Source organism: Emydura macquarii, unplaced genomic scaffold (genome assembly GCF_026122565.2).
Source record: "Emydura macquarii macquarii isolate MOO-44397 ecotype Brisbane River unplaced genomic scaffold, CSIRO-AGI_Emac_v2 contig_3108, whole genome shotgun sequence".
NCBI classification, from domain to species: domain Eukaryota; kingdom Metazoa; phylum Chordata; order Testudines; family Chelidae; genus Emydura; species Emydura macquarii.
In genome coordinates, this window is record NW_027133245.1 from 1,412,638 (window position 1) to 1,434,075 (window position 21,438).

Sequence of the window (21,438 nt, forward strand, 5' to 3'; positions counted from 1 at the left end):
TCTTCAATCATGTGCTATGCAATATTAAGTTTATCTGAGCCCATGCTCCAAATGCAAAAGTTAAGAACTTTTAACATTTTACTTTAATCAACTAATTTTGTTCCTGAGTACTAGATATCTAGATCTCAGCTAGGAGTCAGCAAGCTAGATTATCTCTCCTTTGTTTTTTCTGCTATGAAAAGATAAAGACATACTACTTTTTAGCCTGTCATAATTCGAGAACCCCCAATTCACTATAGTTTTTTAACTAACAATTGAGGTCTTCAGACTTCGTTGGCAGAAGCTATAGAGCAAGTTCAATTTTTGAAAGGCTCTGTTCCCAAGAAGCTGAGTTTCTCTCCAGGTATATGGAAAAATGAATTACATTCTGAAAGTATATTTTGAATCCGTTTTGCTGCAAGGATGATGTAGTATTTCTATAAATTAAGTTTTATTGATGGATAAGAGTTTAGGGAAAATGTAATTTTATCTATCTACCAATGAAAATGGGTCTATACTTCAAAACTAGGTATGAAGAGAAATGTGTTCTAAGAACTATATAAAAATCTGAAGTTTTAGTCCTGACTGACAACAGCATGCACCTCCCCTTACAGGCCTACTGAAAGGACTATTTAATGTTTAAATGCTTTAATGGTGAAAAATGTTATGCAAGTGCTTATACTTTCACATTAAGTGCAGAACTCTAAAATGAGATATTTGCAGATATAATTCAATTTTCATTCAAATCTCTACACTAAGTTACCTACTGCATATACAGTCAGCACATTTTCCCAGAAATATCGTGCCTTTAAGTAATTACAGCTGCCTGCACCACATCGGAATCATCCACTATTCCCAAGTAATGAATTTGTTAAAATGGAGTTAAGTTTGTAAATATTTACATTTTCAAGTGTTTTCTCTTAAGTGAATGATAATTTCTCTCTTTTCTTTTAAAAACAAAGCCTGGAAATCCAAAATTAAGGTTACATTTAAAATTAGATAGCATAGAAAAATATTTGAGTATTTAAAAAAAAAAAAAAAAAAAAAAAAAAAAAAACTCAGCTCTGCCTCATCCATTCTTTCACCCTATGTAACTATCACACCTTATGTGTGAGTTGAAGGCACTGCTGGCCTTTCATGAAGTTTTTGATAATGACGAAGACAAGAAATATCTTAATTTTTAATTCACAAGACAAATTTACTTGCATCAACAGTTGTTGAAAACTTTTCCCTTTCAGGAACTGAAAGACATATACAACCCTAAAGAAACACCAAATTAAAAAAAAAAAAAAATAAAATCATACTTCTAGCTGAAACAAAATAAAAAACCCTGCTTTTGATACAGTCACCAAAGAGTAGAGAAAACCACTTTGTTTTCACGGTTTGTTTACATTATGCATTTTACTGCATTTTGTGTAGTCAGTTTTATTATTTCCCCAGTATAGAGATTCATTTTCCCTCTTTTCACAAGTCTTTATACAACAGGAGAGAGAGAAAAACATTTTAAAAAACAAGATACTATACCTGTAAGACCACAAAAATTGCCAGGGGGACTCACAGGCAGGGGTAGCTCTAGAAATTATTCTTAAGTAGTTTATGAACATGATTAGATTTCCAGTTAATGGTGTCACTCCTTTTTAGCTCCACCATCGAGATTTTTGCAAGACTTCACCTTCTAAAACAAACTGCTCTGTGACAGAAGTTCAAGAAAAGCTAACAAACCATAGGGACCCCCATCTTTCCATCTCATGTATTTCCTTGCCTGCCCCCTTTTCTTTCCCCCTACCACAGTTATGCAAACATGCCAAGACCAATTTTAAACAAATCTATACTTACAACAAGCCATTTTAGAACCAAAACTGCAACAACAAAAATCATGAGCAAGACGTTTCGGAAATGAAAACCACCTCAACTTCTGACTGTCTAGCCTCTCCCAAATGCTTAATCCAAGTTTTTGTAGAAAGATGGCAAAGAGCAGAAGTCTGAAGTTTCAGGCAGCATAGTTAGGCTCTGCCAACTACAGGGCATGTCAAAACCTAGCCTATAACAGGAAGCTAGTTTCAACCTTAAGCCTAATAAAACAGTATTGCCTATTTAATAGTAACAGAATGGTAATAGACTTGCTCTGGTTTGGGAGCAAACATCTGTAGTCCTGTCCAGAAGTTCCCAAACATTCCACCAACATTCCATCAACTGCATTTTGTCTTTTCGCAACCCATCATTACATATATGCACTTCCTACCCAGGCACCAATCCCAGCCCGGCAGAGGAGAGGAGAAGCTGGAGACCAAACCCGCCACACACTGATACTGCAGCAGTGGCGGTAGCTCCTGTCTACAACAAAAGAGTAGCTGGGCCAAATCTGAATAAGTGATATTGCAACTTGGTGCATGGGGTTGCAGTACTATTCAGGTTTTGCCTGGCCATGACTGTATGGACAGAGGGGTGGCCAGAGCAAACCGAAGTGGCACTGAGACACAATGCACCAGGTCACAACACCCAAATGGGGAGCCAGGCCCAACCCCATGGGACAGGAACCACTGCTGCAGGGTCAGTGAGAGATGGGCTTACTCTCCAACACCCCCTACTCCACAAGGTCCACTCCTTTACCCTAAACCACATGAAACTGAGGTTTGCCTAAACAGTTAACACAGTCCTGGATGTGACAACCCACCTAGAAACTTCCTGTGATCCATTGTGCATTGGGATTCATGCTTTGCAGTGGATTGGTCTATTTGTCATACAAGAACAAAACGCTATCCATAATTTTTTTTTTTAATATTTGCATAGCATCAAGGCACTTCACTGACAAAGAGAAGGAGAAGGTCCCTCCACCATGGAGAATTTAAAATAAAAAATTGTAAAAATATAAACAAGGGATGCAGAAAAGCAGTATTTTGCACATCTCATTTACTTCCAGATTTAATGTTTTTTTTTTTTTTTTTTTTTAAATCAAGCATTTAGACAACACTTATTTGAAAGTTTAAATAAAGTAAGAGTAACTGGGTCAGCCAAATTATTTTGATGCCACTTGATCATCATAATTTAGCATTAATTATATTGTAGACAAGTTCAGATTTTGAAAAGTGCACAAATTGCAAACCAACTTACCTCTGGCCAATTTGGCATTTTAGAGATAACAAAGTTTAGATCTTCTATGGCTGTTTTAAACTCTTGGAGACCAGCATATGATTCAGCTCTGTAAACTCTTAACATCAAGTCACTGGGATCTGAAAACAAGATATTTTAGTTGAATATATATATACACATATTTTAACTTAATTAAAAAGGTTACACATTCCTAGAAGATGATAAAAACCACAAGCACACTAGATCACACTAGACTATTTAAAAAAAAATGCAATACTTCTCTAAATTGGTCAGTTTTAAAAACGTTTGCATCAAATGTTTTGCAAAATATCTGGTACCTTCCTTAAATCTTAGAGATAGCATATTCTAATGTATTTACACAATCTTAGGTTTTAATCTTTAAAAAAAAAAAAAACCTAGATAAAAACTACTTTTTATTAGTTACAAAAATGGACATGAAGACAACATCTGAAACTTGCTCAAAAAGCCCAAATAAATTCTGGAATATATGCAGACAGTCAAAGTATCTGAAAGTTAGTTTTGCCTACACACACAAATTACATTTTGTTTAGCCTTTTTTTTTTTTTTTTTAATTTCTCACCTCGGCACTGAGACACTACCTAGCAAAGTAAAATAATTTTAGTTCAAAGCACTTATGCCGGTTATAAAAAGTCAAATTTACTTTCAGCTTTTCTGCTGTAAAAAGTTAGTTAACATTTCTTCCTGGTCTAGGCCAGGAAGTTAAACTGGACAATTTCACTAATTCTCAGGAACTGCTTTGTGTTAATATTCCAAGCATTATAGAAAAAAGGTCTTAAGAAATATGAGATTGTAAACAAACACAAACATTGGTAGGGGACTTGGCAACAGGTATAGTGCCTGAAACAATTTAACTTTTTGGTTTTTATTGACTTGATTTTGAATTTATAATGTCCCTTAAATAAAAATTGATTTTGAATTATTTTAAGTATCAGAATATTTCTATTAATTACAGCTTTGCCAGTTCTCTTGTTTGCCTCACTTTTTAAAGATGAACTGAAGCCTAACTGGAGTTGAGAGTGCCATTTTAATACACTGTACACCAATTCCATTTCCAAAAAAAGATAGGATAGTTGTTCCGAGTGGAGTTGTACAAAATGATGGGCCAAGATTTAAAGGGTCTTAATCAGGCCTTTAAGGCCCGCAAACATGCACATTAACTTTACACATGAATAAGTCCTGTTTACTTTAGTGGACCTTCTTCACATGTGTAAAGATACTTGTGTGCAAAAGTGTTTGCAAGATCAGGGCCTAAATTTGCATGTAAAATTTTGTAAGTATAATCTAAATGCCACATTATGTTGTATGCAGTGTTGTTGTAGCCGTGCTGGCCCCGGGATATTCGACAGACAAGGTAGGTGAGGTATATCTTTTACTGGACCAACTTCTGTTGGTGAGAGAGAAAGACTTGCTTTTGAGCTTACACATAGATCTTCAGGTCTGTGGAAACATACCCAGAGTGTAACAGCTAAATACAAGGTGGAACAGATTGTTTAGCATAAGTAGTTACATATTTAAAGAGACCATTTGTGAAGAGGCCCATTAACATGTAATGTTATCAGCCACTAATTACTAAATATGCATATGCATATAGCAGGCATAAATCCTATTTGCAAATGGGAGTGACTGCTTGCAAAACTGCAAGCAGTTTTTAAGTGTTTGCCTCAGCATTGCAATGCTTAAAGAAATACTGTCAGGTCAATTTTGGCCCCAAATTTAGGTTAAGCATATGCTTTTGTTTCTTTGTTCAAACATAAAAGTACCAAAAAATGAACAAACTAAGAAATACATTTGTACTGCAAAACTTTCAGTTTCACCAGTCTAATGGGTTAATTCAGGAGAGAATCAAATAAGTACATTTTTTAGCATATCCAAAATACCTTAATGGGTCATGAAAATACACAAGGGAAAAGAAAGCTACGAAATTTACTATTTATGTTTAACAGTATAATTTACTAAATGGTGAAGTTTCACTTATATCAGCTGTGTTTGGGATAGGAGGAACATGCTAATCTAAGACTCAAGAGGCCTTTATTCAGATTTTAACCTGACAGCATCCGTTTATTGAATTCTACTTCATTTCAACTGCATGAACATAAGAATGACCCCTCCCCACATTTGTGAAGAATTACTTACTTGGGCAAACTTCCATGTTTATAATTAATTCACCTCCCAAATGTGTGTCAGTCAGTCAGTCTCTCACTCACATACGGAGAAAGTTATTAAAAACAGTTAACTCATCTTCCCTTTTAACCTGACTAAAACTGAGTTTATGGCATTACATTCAATCTCAGAGCAACAGATTTATGTCAAACAAGTTTCAGACTGTATGTCTGGGTAAAAGTGGAACAAAGATGGGCTGAAAAGGAGAAAAGTTTCTTTAAAAGACATCTGAAACAAGGGAATTTTTAAAAAGAATAAACTCATGTTGTTTCCTGCTCTCTCAGTCTAAGCCTTTGTGAGAATTTCTCTGTTACTGGAGGAAAGAAAAATCTTGCCAAGACAACAGTTCAGAATACATACTAACACATTCATGTATCTGCCTTAGTTACTTTACAGAAATAAACACACACTTGAATTAAAAGGTCCCTAAATATGCATGGCATACATTATAGATTGATACAGCTGTCTTAAAGATCATTTAAATATAAACTTGCTACAACAATGTAATGAACGAGCTCTTCATTCATAGAAACCTCAAGTATTAAGACAGTCAGAGCCATAAGCAGTATCATCCATTTACTAAAAAGGGGGTGGGGAGCTCCGTTAGGCTCTTTATATCTAACCAGACTTTCATACGTTTTACCAAAAAAAATCATTTTTCTTCTTCCATTCCCTCAAAAATCCCAAATCATAAAGTGGTGTGTGTCTTCCATATAAATGTTTATAATCACAGAGAGACCAATTTATAATCCGAAACCACCTAGTTTTTACTTCATTTGTATGATTCCCTTTTATGCATGTGCCACAATGCTAAATTCTAGATCATTCAAATAAAATATTCTAATTCTTAAATTCCTAGTTTAAAAATAAATCACTCTTCAGGCTCCACCCTCCTCAGGCCTCATTGACACTGGATATTGCAACTATGCTAAAAACTAATTTAGGACACTGCTACAATCAAAAGTTTACATCCACACATTATGCTTCCAAAAGATGTTTGAAATATTCTAACACTCCTGTTTCAGATTTGATCATGCCAATAATTTATTCTGAAATTACATCTAACATTTCTCCCTGGTATGGATCAGAAGAGAGACTTGTGTCAGAGGAATCTGTTTAGCTTGATATCAAAACTTTATTTTCCCTGCAGATGGCAATACCACAAATTAAATAAGTGCCCAAGTGTTAAAATGTATCATTTCTAAATGTACCAGACTAAATTTCTGAACAATTAAACTGAAAATAAAGACACTTACACATAACCAAATGCAGTCTTCCATGCTGGAATTAAAGCACAAGAGAGAACCTGGCATTGTTTCTGTCTAGATGTCGATATCTCACTTATCACTATGGTGTCAAAATGCCTGGGTGAGCTAGACTAATCTCAATGATACAGCGACCAAAATCGGAGTCGGCACAGAGCCCAGAATGCTGTCAATAAATAATGATCCAAGCACGTCCTTTCACCTCCCCCCTTGCCCTCTCTTGCAACAGTATATTATAAAACTTCAACCACACCCATCTGTGATGTCACTAGCATTACACAACCTGTCCCCCTCCATGCCCCGTCTGCTTATGCAACGAGGCCTGCCCTGCTGGGAATTGTTTCAGTGACACACTTGAAAGGCTGGGAAAACAGGTCTTTCTTTGGAAAGAGAGTAAATACAGCAGGCGTGGTTCTGCCAGACCCTGTCATTGTCCAACAATGTGTATATCAGAGACACGGAAAAGCTGTCCCGGAAAAAGGTTTGCAGTAGAGAGGCAGCGTGCCCCACTCCACAAAAACCCCTCACGTGGATCTGCTCACCAAACAGCCCTCACGCAGACCCACGTCTCTCTCCAGCCTCACAATCACTTCTCTCCCGGCTCAGTCCCGTAGTAAGGGAGCGAGATCAGAAAAACCAACTCTGGGAGCTCTAGCAAACTCCCGAGTTGTTTCAAAGGGCCAATCCCCGGCAGCTTCCCCTGGCGATCGCGGCATCTCACTTCATTCCGGGTCTCTGACTCGTACCCGACTGAGCGCTGAGGGGCTAGACGGGCTGGGGGAGAAGCACGATGAAGTGACAGGAGATCGACAGGAACACCCAGCTCCCAAGAGCCAAGTCTCTCCTAAGTGGCACTAACGGGACCACGGAGCTCGGCCTCCCCCCCTGCCCGGTTACCTGCTCGCAGGGCCTGGCTGGCGGCGCTCAGGCTCTCTCGGAAGCGCCCCTGGCTCAGCAGCTCCCCCAGCCGGTTGCTGGTCCTCGCCCTCTCGCACTCGGCCGGGAACCACTTCTCCGCCAGCTGGCTGAGGACGACGCTGGTCCGGAGCGGGGCGCCGGCCCCTCCCTCGGCCGGCGACGGCAGCAGCAGCCGGTCTCGGCAGCTGCGGCAGCGGGCGCGCAGCTCCCTGCGGAAGCAGCGGCGGCAGTAGCTGTGCCCGCACGGGGCGGTGACTGGCTCGCCCAAGAAGCCGCGGCAGCCGCAGCAGCTCAGCGGCCCCCCGGCCGCGCCGCCGCCTCCCTCCTCCCGGGCCCCCTGGTCCCGGCTCCAGTCCAGCCCCTGCCGGAGGCGGTAGTTCAGCACCAGACAGTCCACAAGGGTCTCAAGGCAGCGGGGTCCCGCGGGCGGCCCGAGACGCAGCGCCGCCGAGTAAGTCTCCAGCGCTTCCCTCAGGTGGTTCCCCAGGGCCAGCAGCTCCCCGCGCCGCAGCAGCCGCTCCTGCTCCCCCTCGGGCCGCCCGCTGCCTCCCGGCTCTGGGGACACCTCCGAGCTCACAGCCACCGGCGGCGACGCCATCCTGCCGCCCCGCTCCGCCCCGCTCCGCTCGGTCCGGATCCCAGAGGGGGGCGTGGCGCTCCCCGCTCGCGCTGTAGCCGGGCTCTGCTCTGCGCACGGCCCTGAGGCACGCGAGGAGGGGGTGGCAGGGACGCTGGAGGGGGTGACGGGAGCAGGGCGCGCGCACGGCTACAGTCACAGCCTCCCAGAGCAGTCGTTAAACCGCTACCCCCTTTCAAACATCACCGCAGACCCGCGGCTGCCTCTCGGCCGCCGACTTACATAAAAAGCTGCGTCACCTGACCCCGGCGTGCACTCTCCATTGGCTGAGAGGCGCGGCGTGGGGGAGGGGCGGAGGAGATTACAAAACACAGCTCCACGCTCCCCTTGTGCCGCAGCTCGGCGAGGAAAGGGCGGCGCCGGGAGCGTGGTGGGGGAGGAGCGGCCCACCCGCGAGATGGGCCGGGCCGGGCTGGGCTGGGCCCTAGCAAGGTCTAGGGGAGTAGGCGAGGAGGCTGGCCCGGCCGGGCCGGGGTCAGTGTTTGAGTCCGGTCAGGGCACGGTGGGAATGGTCCCGGTACCAGGCGGTCTCTGACGAGCTGGCTGGAGCCTGTACAGAAAAGCCCCGCAGCCAAGCCGGCTTTGTCAGCAGTAAAGAACCAGCCTGGTGGTGCGAAAGATGCCCCAGCCTCTCGTCTCTAGAGCGTCCCCATTGCTGCTGGTCCGGCAGAGGAACCGAACCCTGCCCCCACACGCACTTGGTTCAACTCGGTTTAAAAAACTCTGCCTGAGCCTCGTTCCCCTGCGTGTCAGGCTTCTTCCAGCCTGCACTGAGTGCCCAGCAGCGGCAAAACTGCCCCTGCGTGGCACGCGGGGGCCTTGTAACCTACTGCATTTCAGCTGGGGTTGAAGGCCACTGTTTATATTACAGTAAGGCCTAGGAGCCCCATTGAAGGACCAGGATCCTGCTGTGCTAGGGTCTCTCATGTTAGGAGGTGGGTGAAACTGTTAGGGGGTAAGTTAAAACCACATTGAGATGGGAGAGTCACATGTTAAATTAACATAACTGTAAACATAAGTCCATACCTCAGATGAAAGGTGTGGAGATTTGGGTGGAGGAGGGCTTTGAGTAGGTGGTGGGTGAGAAGGGAGGATAGATAAGAATAGAGAGAAGCAAGAAAGCCAAGCACTAGGCAATGAGCACAGTCTGGCCCTGGGAAAAGCTAGAGAGAGTGTCTTTGTCTTTGTTAGCTAAAGATGCTTGGGGCTATAAGCTAAATAATTTTCAGTGGAAATAAAATCAGTGGCAGCATTTGGAGGATCCCCAGTTCAAATAATGCAAAAGCCCCCTATCTTTGAGGAAAAGCTCCCTGGGAGGCTTATGGCTCAATTCAACATTATATCTAAAATGAATGGGTGGTAAGTGGGACAGAAAAGGAGTGGTAAGTGGGACAGAAAAGGAGGTTTCTAGCACAATTTAGGGGGCCTGGCTCTTTCTGTCTGGCAGAACTTATCCCTAGAAGAGAGACTGCTTATTCAGATCTGGTACACTGGAATTTGCCACAGAATTTGAATCTTTTCTTGCAGTAGTTCACCAGAAGAGGAAATAACCACCAGTGAGGAAGATGGAAACTGATTAGCGTTAGCCCTGAAAGTACAGAAACGCTGTATCTAATAAATATGATTAAAAGTGGATTCTAATCTGGTTCATGACTTTTACAATTAAACAACTGAACAATTAAAACAAATAAATTTGGTTTGTAAAAAAAGAAAATTGCTTTTTTGCATTATTGCCTAACAGTTCAGTTAAGTGGTAATACTATGACAAGAGTAGCCACAAAGAAGAATTGTTATAAATCTAATGCAGGCCAAGATAGTTGCAGATGTTTAGCAAAAGCTATCCCGCTCCAGGAAAATGGGAAAACACCAAGCTAAAGGGGGAAAGCTTGATGGAGGTACAAGAATCAGACCCAAACTTTTTTTTTAGATCTGGGCAGTTAACAATAATGGGAGTTTGGATATTGAATATAATAGGATCTGTGATGTGTATGGAGCTAGTTGACACAGGCTTAAACATAAGTTATTAGGCCAGACATGCAAAAAAAGCTAAGGAATGGATCAAAAACTGAACTTTGTAATTAGTATCAAGTGGAGACAGTGAGTGGGGCAAGGGTACATGTTAAAAAAAATTGGGTCTGAAGATTGGAACTCTGAAATTTGAACAAGAAGTTTGTGTGGCTGAAAGAGTAGATGAGCTAATAAAAGACTTGGATTTCATTATGGCTAGTAATTGTGTAATATCCTAGGAAAGGTATCTTACAAATTTAATTTAATTAAATTTACAAATTTAAAGTGAAAATTCCCTTTAAAATATGGCTGTGATATGCCTCAGCGTTCATTCTAGACTATTGAACAGTGTGCATCCTTAATGCTCTAGTCTGGGATGCCTCTTACACTGCTTTGCTGGTGAACAACCGTCTCTCCAGGTTTTGTTCACACACAGCCTCCAGCATGTAACTTGCTCACAGCTACCCAGATACTAGCTAGCCACGTATAAATAACCTACTGGATGACACCTGCATGTTCTTAGTCCCAGCCTTGACCCCAGAAATGTGTGTCTTATAGTGCACACTACCCACCTGGACAGTACAAGCTCATAGTAAGTCTGTCATTTCAACAAAGGAATATGATAGTGCACCAACTTTGTTATCCTCAGTGAAATTTCCCACATACTTTAATCCAAACAAATAGTGGTTAAGATAACATAATAAGATAAGTTTATTAACTACAGAAAGATAGATTTTAAGCAATTGCAAGTAAGGCTGTCAATTAATTGCAGTTAACACATGCAATTAAAACAAATTAACTTTTTTTAACATGTTATTCATGCACCCCTGCTCCACTGCTGTTCCTGCTTCTTCCTCCTACCCCCTGGAGCCACCCCTGGTCAAGCCGCTCTGGGTCGGGAGCCTGCCTCTTGTCTTCTGCACAGAGCAGGGATGTGGGGGCTGATGTTAGTATATCCTCCTCCCTCTGCCAGTGTACCCAGTCACCACTGAGCTGGGGTGAGGAAACAGGGAGAGACCGTCTGCTGCTGCTGGTTCAGGAGCAGGGCTGGCCTTAGGAGTGGGCTGGCTGGGCCACTGCCCGGGGTGCCGTGCTCAGAGAGGTGCCTCTTCCCCCATTGCTCTGCTCTGCTGCCATCTGCAGCCGTTGCTACTCCTGTCCAAGCTGCTCAGGACCAGGAGCCTCCTGTCTGCTGTGCAGAGTGGTGAGGTGGCTGATGTCTGGGTGTCTCCATGCATGTATTATATGTATTTACAGGCCTAAAAGCCTCAGACCTAGTTTAACCTCCTCCCCCCCCCCCCCCCCATTGTTCAAAGATAGAGCTAATTAAGATTCCATTAGAAGTCTTTTGTTTTGGTAAGTGCTTGCTAGAGCTGAAATCATCTATTGTGGGACAGTGCTACCGCCCAGCTTCAGCACTGAGGTTCACCCACTAAGAGCTGACAATAACTGAGAGCTGAAATCACTAAGAGCTAAGAATCAGAGAGCTTGGTGGAACCTCAAGAGATCGACCTGCAGAGGTCATACTGGAGAAACAGGTGGTAGCAGGTGACGGTGTGCAGTGGGCCGGCTAGTTGAGTGGCTGGCATGGCAGCCCGCAAATCACAAATGGTCAGCAGGGTGGTTGGCAGAGCGATTAGTGGGTGGGCCGGATAGCCGAATGAGCAAGGTGCCTTCTTTCTCCCTCCCCCCAACCAGGGTGGGATGAACTCTGCAGCTGCACCTCTGGACTCTGGGTCTGCCCTGCCTAAGGACAACACCTATGAGTGGGGTGCTGTGAAGAGAGGGGCACATTAAAGGAACTTCTTGTTGCTGGATTTAAAAACCTGAGGCAAAAGGAAACTGCCCAATGTATTCTGGGTTGGTGTTTTGTTCATGGTTTTATGCATGTGTGACATTCCCCTCTGCAATCTGGACTGGTATATCACTGTGTCACCCCAATCCCCCACACCTCTTGTACTTGCCTTGCTGTGTGAACTCCCACTCCTGGGTCAGCCCATGTATAGCACCCTACAAACAAGTGGTCCCTGATTTAGTGAATGAGTGCTTCTGGCCAGTCACTCATGGGATTATGCAATCATGTGACACTCCAGCCAACATCCCCAGTCCCAGTTGCAACCCTAGGAACTGCCGTTTTACAGAGTTCAGTGCTGCCCACTGGACTCTGCAAGCTCATTGGTTAGTCAGTTTATCAAAGAAATTGATAGGCACCAGCTCTGTCACTTTAAATGAAGTCTCTACACACACCCAAACCACATGCAGTGCTTTAGATAAAACAAACAATTAAGTACAGAACGTTTTTCAGTGATTATAAGATAGAAAAATATAAATCAGATTTGATCAGGGAGAAATAAAAAGGTAAATCGCATTCTAAACTAAACTTAACACTTCAGTAGCCTTGCAGTCTTTGATGTTATCTTAGCACAGGCTGGCTGACTCCTTCAGCCAGGCTCCCCCCTTGTGGTCAGTCTTACAGTTACCTGATGTTGCTTCACAGATGGATTACAAGGGAAAGCTCCAGAGACCAAAATGTGTCTCATTTTAACAGATGCCCCTTGCCACCCGCTGGGGTCAGGTGATCGGCAATGTCCGGCATGTCTTCCTCCACTTGAATCAAATGAGCATCACCTTATCAGATGCTTAGGCCAGTCCATTGTTCCTATATACATGCCTCAGCGAGGCGTGAACACTCACTCTGCAGTCAGTATTTGCCTGGATCTGCTGCAAACAATGTGAGACACATATTTGGGAATATTACAGAGCAGAGCTTCATAACCACACGTAACATTGCAAGAAGCACACTATCATAACAATAATGTTTAGTATGTCAAGGGCATTCCAAAAACACCTTACATGACACACACTGCATTAAACAATACACAGTGATACTATAAAGGTGAACATGAATGATACACAATCACACCATAAGGGGATGCCTCGGGTGCATTGTGTCACAGCGTGTGAATTCTGCTTGTGGGTGTTTTCCCAAGTTAATGATGTTTCCCCTTTTTATTAAAAGTCTCTTTTCTACATTCAGGATCTGTGCTTGCGAGAGGGAAGCATTGCCTCTAGAGGCACCCAAGGCGTGGTGTGTAATTATCCCAGGTCACTGGGTGGAGGCTCAATCTGGTTTTGTGTTGTATTGTTGAAAAGAACCCGTAGATATTGAACCCGGCCCTTGTTGCTGAAAGCTCCAACTGGCAGAAGGGTTACACATTAAAGTAGGTTTTTGAAGGAGGATAATGAATTAGCTTTGGAAATGTTTTTGAGGTGCTTCTCCCAGGTATGAATGATGGCTTGGGGGACAGCATGAAGCTTTTTAAAAAATGTAACAAGTGGGCTATGGAAGCTGGCATCATGGACCAACTGGAAGTGGGAATCAACCTTTTGATACTAATGAGAGATGATAGGACAGGCTGAGAAAGATCTAGAACACTTTTGAGAACATAGGAAAAACTTCCTCAATTTGAACAAATTCACTTCAAATACCTTTATTCATACTTGTATCTGATCTTTTAAAAAGTGACATTGAAAACTATTAATTTAGATTTGAATGCAAATGTAAAAAAGGAGGGTGCCCTTATTCAACACTCATCACCTCTGCCAGGAGTGTCAAAAACACTATAGCCAGTGAGAACAAAACTCCCCACAGAAATCAACCCCACTTGCTGTGGTGGCCTTGGCAACATAACCTGAAGGAAAGCCAGGCTGTTTCAGACCAGGAGCAAACTTATTGCAGAGATGAAGATCCCTCAGGAAAACCAACCCTATCTTTAAGCTGAAGGGGAGTCAGCTTGAATGTCTTTATTGATGGCGACTTTGACAGTACAGCATGAGAAGAGAGGTGGTAAAATATGACCATACGTTTAACAAATTCCTTTTCCTTTTGGTTAGAGATTCTCTTACATTTTGTCATTTTCTCTCAGGAAAATTAGCTTGGATTCAAGCCTCCTGGCTTTCTTTCCCTTGGAAGATTTCTGAATCTTCAGGTGTGAGATAAGGGAAATTTGACAGGAACTGCTACTTGTGCACACAGGGAAGATGGTAACTAAGTTTTGGGTCTCTTTCTGACTCCAACATTCTAAGATATGATTCAGAATGACTCAGAGAAATTGGAAAACACTGTTGGAAATTGGAAAACACTTTTGCAGTTATTTATTGCTGTCCCAGGCAATGATCATTCTGAAGGGACAGATAAATACGATCCACCAAAATGGAGGCTTAAACTGTAGGAGAGTAGAAGAGCTTATCGGGAGCACCAGTGCTTGGGAGTCTACTCATTCTAAAATGCACTGTGAATAGATGGGTCCTCTTGCAATGGGTTTGCACTCATACCATACCTGAGGCACTTCTCTTCCTTAGTCCTGATCTCTTACTATATGATTGCAACCTTCTGGATTGCTATTGGCATGGGTGGGCTTGTGGCATGCGTTACTACACTATTCTCTAATGTACTGCTTTGTGGAGAACTACCGACATGCCCAGTAAGATGACAGCTGGGCTATGCCTTTTGGGCACACTTTATGGAGGAACCTGGGAGAAGAGAAATTCAGGATTACATTTTCCTGCACTTTCCTATTAGCTGGACGGTCTGCTGGCTCAACTAGGCTGATAGTAGATTGCTGAAGGAAGGAATAAGAAGTGTGATAATGGTAAGCTGGGCTAGACCATGCTGGCATACTCTGTGGGAACAAGGAGTATAAATTAAGCTTACCAGAATTTTAGGATGCCTTCAAAGAGAAACCCCAATTCATCTGAAGTTCCCAGAAGTCAGTGAGAGGAATTTCCCACTCTAAAGCTCTCTCTGAATGGCAATGAACCTAAACCTGCTTTCTTAAATGGAGAGACCAGGTGGGTGAGGTAATATGTTATATTGGACCAACTTCTGTTGGTGAGAGAGACAAGCTTTCGAGTTTATACAGAACTCTTCTTCAGATGGAGGAAGAGTTAATTACAGTCAGATTGTGGTTCCTGAACTATCCTGCTGAGAGACTCTTAACTCAAAGGAAGATAGGTGGGGGTTTGAGAGGAAAAGTCTAAATTGCTCTGAGTGTGATGGAATGCACAGATCTAGCCTGATTAATGTCCACACCCATGGATGCTCATGTATGAGAGTTATTTTAGGTAATTTGTTTAAATTTTTCCCCTCCATTGAACTTTGCTATTGTACTCATGTCAACTAAGGCATTTGGCTTTACAGGTGGAGGGATACAAAGAATTAATTAAAAAGAAAGGTGTCTCTAAATCATCCCTTAAATAGTTTGTAACAAATGGCATATACAGAATGATGGTTAGATATAAAGATTAACAGCATTCATTTGGAATGGCCAGCGTAATTCATGGTACCAGGTGTAAGTAGTGTGACTGGCCTAAATCGGTGCTGATAAAGCCCCTGTATCACATCATCTGTATGTGTGTGCATATATACACATACGCACTTGCACACACTTGGTAGACTCCCTCCAACATATTTCAGGAAGCTACTTCTTTTGCTCCCATCTTTGCAGGAGTGGTAATTAACCTGGGAAACAGATATGTCTCTGTCCTTTGCCTGTTACCTAATTCTATCCTGTAGGTGACAAAGACTAGAAATTCATTCATTGTTTAAATACTTTGCTAGAGAAGACAGACATGAACAGTGCATAATAGAAAGCCAAGTGGCTCTTATCCAGTCATGTGCCAAAACATTTCATGTTCAGAGCATAAACTCCTATTTGGGTCAACATGTTGATTGAATTTGGGGTCTATAGGCTTTATTATGCCATCTGCTGTATTGTGTACAAGTGACAGAAGGCGCAAGTTGCTCTGTGCGTGAAGGGGAAAAAAGACTATGTTACATGTATTGTATAAACAGGACTGGGCTCTGATGCAGGCCCAGCTTATAGAGCAGCTTATGCAACACAGTGCTAGTAAAATTCAGGAACCAAAGTAGTAATACTAAACAATAAAGAGGAGGTGCCAAAAGAGAGGAGGCATGACTAGATGCCAAGCACTGTATATTTCTTAACCAGCACATCAGAAGCTACAAACTAAAAGCTGTTCCAAAATGCCAAAAAGTATTTCTTTTCCTCGCTCTGGGCAGCTGGAAATGGAGGAAACAGCATCGTGTTGCACCACTCACTTCTGTCTAACAATTTCTAGTGTGCCCATTGCCCTAGTAGGTTGGTACAATATATAAATTGGGATACAAATCCTGTCACTCAGTGTGTCAATTAGGCCACTTTATTCAGTTCAGAAAGCTTCTCTCTTCCTGGACTAAGTTTTAAAGACGCTACTTTTCATTCCAGTTTTCTTCACATAATAGCACATTTGGGGAATTGCACTGTCAATACTCTCTGAGAAATATATAGAGTTGGGTGTCCTCACTGATGGCAGAGTTACCCACAGCATCTCCAGTCTCCTGCAGAATTTGACAAAGATAGTAAATAACATACAGATAAATAAAAGAGCAAGTCCCATTGGATTCTTTGTTTGAGAGAACACTGGGATGAAGAGCATCTGCTTTTTATAACCTTGAGGGAAATGAGCAAAACCAGTTTAATGCAACTACATCAACCCTTTCAAATTCCCAGAGGGGTGACTGCTTGAAATTCAATAATAAATCCAATAGTATTGGCATTGATGTCTAGTTTCTGGCCATAGCCATGAAGTTGCCTATTATCACGAACAATAATATTGCCATGTCCTATGCATGTCTTAAACCTAGTAATCTTGTAATGTACAGCACTTTAAATACTCTTTCCACTAAAAAAAGGTGGGGGTGTTGTAGAGAGGGACTTGCAAAGGTGTTTTCTGACTTTTCCGTGTATTTCTTATGGTAAAACTGGGCTATGACAGATTCTGAAGTTAATGAGAAACTGAGGTACTAATTATTGACTGCCCCAAGAAGTTTGTCTTTTTCTCAAGATACAGACTCATAACTTAACAAGCTTCTCTCAATTTATTCTGAGTTTACATTCTAGAGGTAGACTGTCTCTGTGTGATCTAATGAACTACAGTATATTTTTCCAGCTAATTATATAAGAATGTAGTTTGATTAGAAGACAGCTTCCCTTCCTGTTCAAGAAATGTAGGTTGGTAGCTGAACGTACTTGATAAACGTCAGAAAGTGAATATTAACAGAATAAAGCCAGCCTGATGACAAGAAATACATTTGCTAAATAATACAGTAAATTGCATATGTCTCAGCTCAAATGGCTAGAGTATAATGCAGAACTGCCCATTCCTCTTCTTCCCCACATCCCCAGCTTTGATATTTTGTTCTACTTTTCTCTGAAAGAAATAATGAAAAGTGGCTGGAGCAGGAGGACTGGATCCAGCATCTCCCACCTCCCAGGTGGATGCCCTGCCTAAGCGCACAACTACAGAGTCATTAACCACTGGACCAAAGAGATGGCAAGAGTGAAAATGACTCTATAATCTGGTTCTTAGGGTACCCGGGGAAGGTGGGAGACCCCAGGTCCTAGTCCCCTGATCCAAACACACTTTCATTATTTATACACAATGCAACAGCTTCCTCAGGAGAGACTGAAGGAGCCCTACACCAGAATATCCCATAGTTCAGTGGCTGGAGAACATTCTTGAGGTGGGGGGAGACCTCTCTTCAAATCCTTTTGCCTTTTCAGGCAGAGGGGGGGAATTGAAGCTGGGTCTTTCCACATCCCAGGCAAGTGTTCTAACCACTGGTTTAAAAGTTGTGAGGTAAACAATGACATCTCATATTCCTCCAGCCATTTTGTGTGGAATGAAGCAGGTGATAATGCATTCCCTCAAGAAATGTTTTAGGCATCTAAGCTGGCTGACTCCTGGCAGCTGGTTCCCATTCATGGATTGCTGAGTAGAGCTGGGTGCCTATCTCAGAGAGGAAGTGGAACTTAGTACGCACCTCTCTGGTTGGCCTCTCCTACTGGCTATCTTAAGTGACTTAAGTCCAGATCAGGCCCCACATGTAACTTAGGCAGCTGACTGCCAATCTTCCCCTAACTTGTGGATCACTGGGGAACTTAGGTGGAAGATAGATGTCCCAATGCCTAGAGTGGGACCACAATGCGCATAACCAGAGGCAGGCACACAGGCACCGAAGGAATTCTTACTCTGAAACACTTAGGCACTAAGTGAGGTTAGGCACGTACAGTTTCATGGATGGTAGTGGAGACAAAATGGAGTTAGGTGCCTAAGGCTGGGATTTAGGCACCTAAATAGCTTCCTGGATCCCACGGCAGTAGCCTACCCTACAGGGGCACCATCACGTGAACAATTACAAAGTGGTACAATTACAAAATGGTAATAGCTATAGTTTCCTTTCATTAATAGCTATCTGTAAACAAATTTGATTATATGTATGCTTTATAGAGCCCACACGTCCAGGCAGGAATACCTGTTCCCACCTCCTATCAACCTTCACATGTGTATTATATGTATATACATGCCTAAGAGCCCCAGGCATGGTTTAACTTTCCTCTCCCACTGTTCAAAGATAGAGATCATTAAGATTCCATTAGGAGTCTTTTGTTTTGTTAAGTGCTCGCTAGAGATGAAATCATCTACTGCAGGACAGCACTTCTGCCCAGCTTCAGCACTGAGGTTCTGAGCTCTTTAACACCTGACTGGGGTGCCAGGGAGCCCATGTCTCAGAAAAACTGGTTTGGATCTGTTTGTCTGAACTTTGGAGCATGCGATAACAATGATACATAGTAGAATCCAATACTTCTTGTACAATGTTGATACACATATTTTACCAGGATAATATCTAGCAAATTATGAGTTTTCAAATGATATCTCACAAGGCATATTTTGTACAAAATTTATCATAGTCTTGTAAAAGTGGTGACCATAATAATATTGACCATCACAATGGCCCAGGTAAGATAAATGGTTTGTAGGCAATTGGTTTTCAGTGAGCAAGTTGTTCTGCTGCTGGGGGCAGAAAGTGTTATAACAGCTATATGCTGTGGTAGCTTTCCAACGAAGCAAAAATGGAGAATGATTAAAATCTGTTCTGAGACCCAGATTCTTTAGGGAATCTTACCTACTAAAGTTCTCATGGATCTAAAACAAGAACTGATCCTTTTTCATTTGCTGACAAACAACAAAATTAAAAAGGGAACTGCAGTTGCAAAATGTGAGCCGGTGGCTCTGGTAAACAGTGATACAGAAGAAAATTACAAGGGGGAAGATGAATTCCCAGAGCTCCTATTGGACCTGTTCCAAGTCAGTGCTGTTCACTTAAATGGGGAATAGCAGAACAGTCTAAAAGACTTTCTGGTTAGGAATCAGGAGTTGATTCATACATATAATGCATGCATCCAAGCCCTTTGCTTAGCCAGTTCTGTTCAGATGATAGTGACTCTTCGATCACAACAGGCTAACAGTTCTGTTGCCCTTTCTTCATACAATTGTTCATACAAACATTTCATTACCCCTACATTTAACACTAAAGTGATTTGTAACCCAACACCAGCCAAAGGGATCATTTGGGCAAAGCAGTCCCATCATGTTGAGCAGCTAAGCAGAGTGTGTGTGTCCATGCACATATTTTTTGTCTCTGAAACCTGTTCCTCTTTCCCCAGCCAGCTTGGCAGGGGAGAGCTTGTTCAGACCCTGTTTAAAGTTGTGATGCCTACAAAAAACTTGACAAGTTAGGCCTATGATGCTGACCAATATTGTCTCATTGTTTTCTTGTACTTCCCTGTCAGTCTGTCTCCAGCTGTTGTCTCATGTCTTATACTGTAAACTCTTTCTGAAAGGGACTATGTTTTTTGTGTGTTTGTTCAGTGCCTAGCAATGGAATCTTGCTTTGTGATAGTGGTTCATAGGTGCTAAGGTAATACAAATAATTAATACAAAGAAAGCTTAATTCTAGTATATGGGTAGATATTTGCAACGTCTTTGGGGAAAATAGCAAATTCTAGCAAATTTAAACATACTGGTACATATCAGTAGAAATGTCATGCGTTCCTACTATATTTTTTTGGTTATGTCCATGATAATAAGGAACTTGGTTTATGGGAGACAGATTATAGGAATATTAAATAGAAACTTGTTTTACTGAAAGTTTTCAGTGACTTATGTAAAGTAAATTGTTTGTTTTCTTGTGAGGCAGTGTGTTGCATAATGCATTCCAGGGCATTTATTATCAGCTAGCACATACATGGAGTGACTGTTTTCCATTCTAATTCCATTATGTAAGCATTTTTACATCCTAAATATAATAACCCACATAAATCTACAGATAACTAAGGCTAAGAATGTTATGCAGAGAGATGAAAGCAAGGAAGTATTACAGTACATACAGGTATGTTACTATAACGCACTGATGAAAGCCAGGCACAAGAGATGAATTCAGAAGTCAATTGAGTGTCAATCTTAACTTCACACTGTTTTGCTTTTGTTTTGCTTCCTTCTGGGACAATAGTTTTCAATGACTCATTCATGTAAAGTGGAGCACATAAATCTATATATGATAGAATTTTGAAGTATTTCTTTTGGCCTGATAAATTGCAGTAGCCACTATGGAGCCAGTCAGAGCTATTGTATAAATATGTATAACAAAGTGTTCAAAATATGCATTGTTGACTCTAAGTTCTAATGAGTTGGTTGAGCTTTATACAGTTGATTTTTGTAATAAATATTTAGAAATATTGTAATTTCCATCAAGAAGACTAAGACAGTCTCAAGGATTTCAGTTACATAATATTTTGGGTAGCATGGGGCAGACTGGCTCTTTTGGCCTAAAATGGAAGCTTGTGTAACAAAAAATCTGAGCTTTCGCAAACTTGGTCTGTTGTTAATCTGCCATGTCAAAGTCAGATCTCATGTAGACATTTGAATCATGATATTGTGATGTTACATTGTGAGGTAAACGTTACCATATCTTCTTTTGTCATGCTCTGGAAGTCTATAGCCAGAGAGCTTGAGGAGGGAGAAGGGAGGAAAATGGGCTGGCCGCTACTCTGCAGGCATTAAAGAGGAGTTACCTCTCCAATCTGCTCTTTTATCATTTTGTGTGCATGGGATGGACTTACAGAGCAGGGGTCGTTCTGGGCAAGTGTCAGAGCATAGTGCAATTTTTATTGTGGTACAAACATCATCACTACATTTGAGTTAGGAGTTTGTTCTCTAGTTTTATGACTATAACCCAAATAGCTTCAGATTTATTTGCTCTATGCAAATTGAAATTTTCAGAATGAAATTGAATCCATGTTACTCAAAGCAATATGCTGATATTACTGGAAAAGAGAATCACTACTTCTCAAGAATTATTAAGTTAAATATTTGTATTGAGATAGTACTCACAAGCTTTGTCAGGACTGGAGTCCAACTGTGATTAGCACTGTACAA

General features: G+C 42.0%; 1 protein-coding gene across 3 annotated transcripts in view; it reads right to left on the reverse strand.

The window, feature by feature from the left end:
* The window catches only part of LONRF1 (LON peptidase N-terminal domain and ring finger 1), a 28,899-nt gene extending 20,450 nt beyond the window's left edge, over positions 1 to 8,449 (reverse strand). For all 3 annotated transcript variants that reach the window (XR_010916674.1, XM_067530546.1, XM_067530545.1), the window contains exons 1-2: positions 7,434 to 8,449; positions 3,091 to 3,209 (exon numbers count right to left, since the gene is read on the reverse strand). Coding sequence is in view for 2 of the 3 variants with exons in the window: in XM_067530546.1 (XP_067386647.1) it covers positions 3,091 to 3,209; positions 7,434 to 8,052 (738 nt within the window). In the remaining variant the exon portion in view is untranslated. The remainder of the gene's footprint in view (positions 1 to 3,090; positions 3,210 to 7,433) is intronic.
* Between the last annotated feature and the right edge of the window lie 12,989 nt (positions 8,450 to 21,438).